Source organism: Asparagus officinalis, chromosome 10 (genome assembly GCF_001876935.1).
Source record: "Asparagus officinalis chromosome 10, Aspof.V1, whole genome shotgun sequence".
NCBI classification, from domain to species: domain Eukaryota; kingdom Viridiplantae; phylum Streptophyta; class Magnoliopsida; order Asparagales; family Asparagaceae; genus Asparagus; species Asparagus officinalis.
This window is the reverse complement of record NC_033803.1, coordinates 10,384,902-10,391,231: the sequence shown is the minus strand read 5'-3', so window position 1 is coordinate 10,391,231 and position 6,330 is coordinate 10,384,902. Positions and strand designations below refer to the sequence as shown.

Below are 6,330 nucleotides of genomic sequence, written 5' to 3'. Positions count from 1 at the left end.
CATTGTGAGATGAGCTCCCATAGTCTAACGGTTCGTCATCGTCTGCAGCTGAAGGTCCCGGAGAACTCGCAGTCGTATCCACTTTAGTCATTCGGCCAGTCGTTGGACTAGGAATAATGGCCTCCGAGTGTGGCAATAGTGCAGAGGAAGTGGGAGACTGACTCTCATTAACATTTGCAAGATCATTTGTCACCAGTTCATCTGTAGGCAGTTTAACCCCTTCAGATGGAGACGTTGCAGGCAGTGCCCCTGCGGATGAAGGAGTAGCACCTGGAGCTAGCTCTGGAAATGGTGAAATATCAGGAGGAGCTTCCATATTCCCAATCAGGGATTCATCTCCACCCTCTTCCGGGTCCAAAGGACATTGAGAAGAGAATTCTTCAGAAAATGTAGCACCCCCAGAATGAGGACCTGTGGGATCGTGATGACTTGCAGTAGTTGGTTCTTGTTCTTCCCCTCCATCGGCAGATTTAAAAGCATCCTCCATCAACTTCTCAGCAGGAGGGTCTACTAGCAGTTTCCTACGAGTACGTTTCTCGTACTGAACTTCTTCTGCTTCGGTAAGAACCCTCTTTCCAGCTACCTTGGTTCTTGAAGTATCAGCAGCCTTAGGGCTCGCTATTGGAGCACTCTCCGGCCCCAGATCTCCTTCTCCTCCTCCTCCTTCAGTCTCATCTTTGAAGGATAAGAACTCATTGATTCCCTTCAGACGAGATACCCGGGATCCTCTTCTGGACGAGTACATCTTCCTAATTTCCCGTAGCCCCGACAAATTCAACCTGTAATCAGGTATCTTGGAGGCTGTATGATACCAGATACAAAAAGCTATAGATGAAAGAGAATTGGGCGTCTTGTGAAGTAATCTAAAGGTAGCTCCAGTGCAGCCTGCAGTAGAGTAGTACCAGGCCCTAGCTCCTTCATATATGTTACCAACAATTGCAAGCTGACTCCGGGGATTCCCAACATATAATTGGTCGTACCCGAACTGGCGAGCAAACCGATACGACTGATACGGCTCGATTATGCATTTGTCATTTTGCCTAAAGAGGAGATAACCTGGTCTAATGTTCAAGAGCCAGTGGAAGACCCCTCCATCTAAGCGGGTAAAACCATCTGGACCAGCCGTATCTTGGAACATTTGCCCATAGTCACCGCCTTCAAAGTCTGGGAAACAGCGGAATAGTTGATAATTGAGGTCTCTCGACAAAATCTGACGGACCCTCACGACATGCGTGCCTTCCCAGGAAGCTTCTTCCAATCGCTACACAAAAGGGGTGAACCCCTCATCCGATGGAGATGGGGCACTCATCAAAAGAGGGCAATAAGATACGTACCATGCCATCAAATAGGTATATGGCAGGGGAACTCGAGGATTTGGTGTCACCAGACTCTTCTTTCCTTCAGAATCTACCTCATTCACTTGAATGAATTCGAGGCACAACTCCCTCAAACCATGCTGCAAACAGCAAGACATAGCTGAAAGCAAGTTCACAGGTCTCCCGTAAGCTAAGAGGACAGCCGGGTAGACTACCTCTATCATCACAGCATCTATGGGCCTCATAGGGACGACACATCGCTTGAGCCACAACATGAGGAAGCCGGCCAACAAGGCCCTGTCAGAAATAGGCACAGCAGCCTGGTGATGGAAACTTTCAAACTCAGTCTGTGCAGGGAAGTCCTCTTCCAATCCCTCGTTGACATAATGGGCAGTAGCATCGTTGATCAGAGTTTGGATTGTCTCAGGGGCACTCGCGTTCCGGCGAGACACATCAGCAGTTTTGTGAGATAAGTTCTGGAATAGATAATCAGCCCAGGATAGCTGCTTTATACCACGTCCTCGGGCCCCCGTCAATTGAGCACAGATTTGAAAATGACACATCACCTCCTATAGAGTGTCATAGACGTTAGGATGCTTCTCCTTCAAAATCCTGAGCTCTTTGATCCTGGGACGAACTCCTCATAGGGCCAAATCTCCAAAAGGAAGACCCGAAATGTCATACATTTCGTGGAGGGCAAACCCCAATTCCCCCACTGGTGTGAAGAATGTACACGTCTCCGGGTTATAGTTCTCCAGAATAGCGAAAAAATTGTAATAGTTGTAGTCAACACCATGTCTGGTAGCTATTACAGGACAACCAAGTCCAGACTGAGCTAAAGATCCCTCTAACTCTTTTATTACAAAGTCCGTCATTCGCGTCCACCATCCTGTAGAGTGTACCCAGCCAGGAGCCCTGAATACTGAGGAGGGGAACTCTCCTTTCGCAGCCAGAAATCTCCGCATAAAAGTATTGGCCGTACTAGCTGTTTCTCCTAAAGGATACCCCCGTGAGAACAAGCAGGGCTCCAAAGCGGACACTTGTCGATTGTAACCTACAGTGTGTACGCCTGTGTAGGTCAAAGCCCCGATAGCTACTCCATCCTGCTCCCGGACAAGGTCCCAATCCATATGTCGAGGGACGGAAGCACACTGATAGTAAGCGATAGGAAACATCCTATGCATATCAGGGAGAAAGAAGCGGCAATCTCCTATTTGCCTTAACCACTTATAGTGACCGCCAGTCACGATTTCTTTTTTGATGACGACATGATCGCCAAACAGAAATGCTGGTTTGGTAAGTTTTTTACGAGAGTCGGTTTCGAATTTGGCGTCTGTCACCAAAATCCTGAGTACAGCTAGGCTTGGATTGGAAATCAGGGTAATACGATCCTTGTCTGCATCCTAAAAAATTGGGAGTTCCTGGCGCAGATTGAATTGCATATTAGAATCAATGCCGCCTTCATGCCCGAAATGGTGACGAAGAGTAAGAGGTTCGCGGGAGTAGGGCACTGCAAAAAGAGAAAAGTACTCAGTTAGTCAATGAGGAAATAAAAACAAAAGGGAACTTTAATTAAATCTCTAGAAAGAGAGAAAGCATTCAAGCACACAACTCAAATATGGCGTTCAAAAGCTTATTAACGCAGAGGTCGAACTCTGCGTTAAGCTTCCAAACGCACAGTTCAGATCTGGCGTTAAAAGTTTATCAACGCAGAGGTCGAACTCTGCGTTAAATGTCCAAACGCACAGTTCAGATCTGGCGTTAAAAGTTTATCAACGCAGAGGTTGAACTCTGCGTTAAATGTCCAAACGCACAGTTCAGATCTGGCATTAAAAGTTTATCAACGCAGAGGTTGAACTCTGCGTTAAATTTCCAAACGCACAGTAAAGACCTGGCGTTAAAGTTTATCAACGCAGAGGTCGAACTCTGTGTTAAATTTCCAAACGCACAGTTCAGATCTGGCGTTAAAAATTTGTTAACGCAGAGGTCAAGCCTAAACGTTTCAAATTCAAAACGCAGAGTCCCAACTCTGTGTTACAGAATCAAAACGAGTCGTCTTCCTCGTTCACAAGAACCCATCTAGGGTTTTCAGAGATCTCGCCGAAGCAAGTTTGGTGGCCGTGGAGTTCGGTACTTACCACCGACGAGGGAAGCCTGTGGGCGATAGCGGTCGATCTTGGACAAGTAACGGTCTTCTTTTTCGGACCCATGGAAGATGAAGATCGGAGAGGATGAACATGGTTCGCCGGAGTAAAAAAATGAAGAGTCTTCGTTAAAAATCTTTCAAAAAAGAGGAGGCAAAAAGTCAGATGACTTTTGATTTGACCCTTAGTGGTCTATTTATAGACAGCTATGAGCTGTCAAATCGGGGCGAGATTCTAGGCCCAGAATCCCACCGAACGTGGCCTGTGCGTCAGCATTGCTTGAACTTCCGAACGCAGAGTTCAACCTTGCGTTTTAATGTTTTATCACAAAGAAATCTACCTGTGCGTCAGCGTTGCTTGAACTTCCGAATGCAGAGTTCAACCCTGCGTTTTAATGTTTTAGCACAAAGAAATCTACCTGTGCGTCTGCATTGGTTGAACTTCTGAATGCAGGATTCAACTCTGCGTTTCCATTCTATGACACAGGAAATCTACCTGTGCGTGCTAACTCAACCAAACGAATTCTTCGATGCTCAAAGCCAAAACATATGTTCAAATAAATAGAGGGGGTCTGATGTCAGCTGTCAAAGTGACTAAGGCCGAGAAGAAACAGACAACTCCACTGTGGAGCCTATTGGATGGGTACAGGCAGATTATAATCAGCAACACAAAAGCCGATTCGACCCAGCGCGCAAACCATTCTTCTAAGTGGCTTAACATTCCAACAAAGAGTGAGTTGAGCTGATCAAGAAAAGAAATAGAGTAAGAATCTTCTGAAGTTGTCCTCCTAACCACAGTTAGGATAAAGCCCCTCCCATGTGGGCTTGCGATTCTCCCTGTCTATGACAATGGATCTGTCTTAAGCCCAGAATTACTCGATCTCACGAAAGACAACCTCGCTGACAAGTTTGCAGATGGTGTTTCTATGGTTGCTTCGCTATCCTTCACCCTCTCTTACCCAACTCTTGTAGCTGCGCTTCACATGTTCGTCAATGCCTACAAGAACGTCCTTGTTGTTGTTGTTATCTCTGTTGTATCTATTGAGAACGCTACTGTTCTTGCCTTTGAGGAAAAAGGGAAAAAGGACGAGCCTGTCGGCGAATCAGACGATGACTTGGGCTTTAGTTTGTTTGACTAAGTTCGTTGTTATCAAGACTCAAAAGCTATCTTGTTTGGTTCGAGGAAGCAGGACTTCGACATTCCAACAACCAGGTTCGCAATATTCTCAAATCTGACGAAGTGAACAATCAACTAAATTTTTGGGATCCAAAGTATTCCGAAAATTCGTCCCAGTCAACCGTGAACTTTCAAAAACTTTGGAGGGGGTTCTGTAGGCTGTCTAAAAATTACAATGGATAGCTAATCCCTATTAAACCCCGACAATGGAAGTTACAATCAGACGACTTTATAATCACTGCATCCGCAACTCTACAATCACTACAAATACGACCTCATCTCCGAGATGATTGATCTTGATGGCTGCGACAACAACATGACTAATATTATATTAGCAACTATTAGAGATGCTGATGAGCAGTGTAATAATTTCAGAAATAAAAGGTTGGACTTAGTTGGTGAGTTGCTTGGTAGAGAGCTGTGGGCAAATATTCGTCTAAAAATCACTATGGATGATTGATTCCCGTCAAGCTTCAACAATGAAAGCTACAATCAAATAGCTTTCGTGCCGACAAATGAAGGTTGCAAATAGAGGACTTTTCACACAGATCGAGAAGAGTTACAATTCAACGACGCTTCTGATAGCTGATGAAAACTCTATTCAGTTACCTTCACAATCAACAGTGAGAGTTACAATCTGACGACTCTCATATCCTATAACAGGCAAAGATCAATAAGCGGTAGCCTTTGCAGTGTTATAATGGACGAGGTTACAAGTCAACAACCTCTCTCAAACGCAGAACTCACTTCTGCGTTTCTCAAATTCAAAATGCAAGGTCCACATCTGCGTTTCCCAAGTTCAAAACGCAGACGAACTGTGCGTTCTCCAACAGACGTCCAACTCTGCAACACAAAGTTAAAACACAAAACACACGAACTGTGCGTTCTTCGGCAAACACTCAACACTGCGTCCCAAATCCAGGACGCAGAGTTGAGAACTCAACACATGAGCGGCCTGTGCGTCCTAAATCTCTAACAGAGTTAAAGCCCAGAACGCCAACTGGGGCGTTTTGACTTGTTCAAACACAAGCCGAACGGCCTCAAAACCATTATCCCACGTTCTAAGGGATTTTCACCCACTTAGGAGCGGATTTAGGGGTTTGTTACAACCCTAATCCCCCTATAAATAACTAATTTACTCAGTTGAGTAGAGGGTTGACGTGTGCTAGCATCAAAACCGCTTAAGGTTAGTAAATCTCAGCAGCTAAACTGCACGGAGGAGGAGATCTCTCTGAAGATCAACAAACTACTCAGTAGTTGGCAGATCAAATCTGGGGAGATCCCTTTATCAACGGAATCAACTTGGCTATTAACCGAATCTTCGGTTCTAACAACTTCGTTACAGAGTTTCAACTCACTCTGAGTTCTGAAACTCATTTAAGAGTTCGTAATTAAGCTTGCAACGCAAGGTAATTACATCAAACCAGTTATTCGGTTCTCAACAACTCTTTTCAGAGTTTTCAACTCGCTCTGAGTTTATTAAACTTGTTAAGAGTTCTAAAACGAATTCATCAAACAAGTCAATCGTTCCAGTGAATCAAGACGGTCGGATCGTCAACAGAGAGCAAGTTCGACACAAGCAATCGAAGGAGGTACTCCATCGCTACCAAGAAGAACCCGGTTTTAAACAAAGGGGAGAATCAAATTCATTCTCCTCTCTTTTGTAATCAGAATCCAAATTGTAATTGATTTTG

General features: G+C 44.9%; 1 protein-coding gene across 1 annotated transcript; it reads left to right on the top strand.

Annotated features, from left to right (window-relative positions):
* On the top strand, positions 4,035 to 4,598 carry LOC109826442 (60S acidic ribosomal protein P0-like). The gene is made up of 2 exons (XM_020393472.1): positions 4,035 to 4,191; positions 4,258 to 4,598. The coding sequence occupies exons 1-2, from the start codon at positions 4,035 to 4,037 to the stop codon at positions 4,596 to 4,598; spliced, it is 498 nt and encodes a 165-aa protein (XP_020249061.1).

What these genes read in the sequence shown, in the direction of transcription:
- LOC109826442 (XM_020393472.1), top strand. Translation starts at nt 4,035, where the DNA reads ATGTCAGCTGTCAAAGTGACTAAGGCCGAGAAGAAACAGACAACTCCA. An exon ending in GCTTAACATTCCAACAAAGA is followed by an intron (nt 4,192 to 4,257) that starts GTGAGTTGAGCT and finishes TCCTAACCACAG; the next exon opens with TTAGGATAAAGCCCCTCCCA.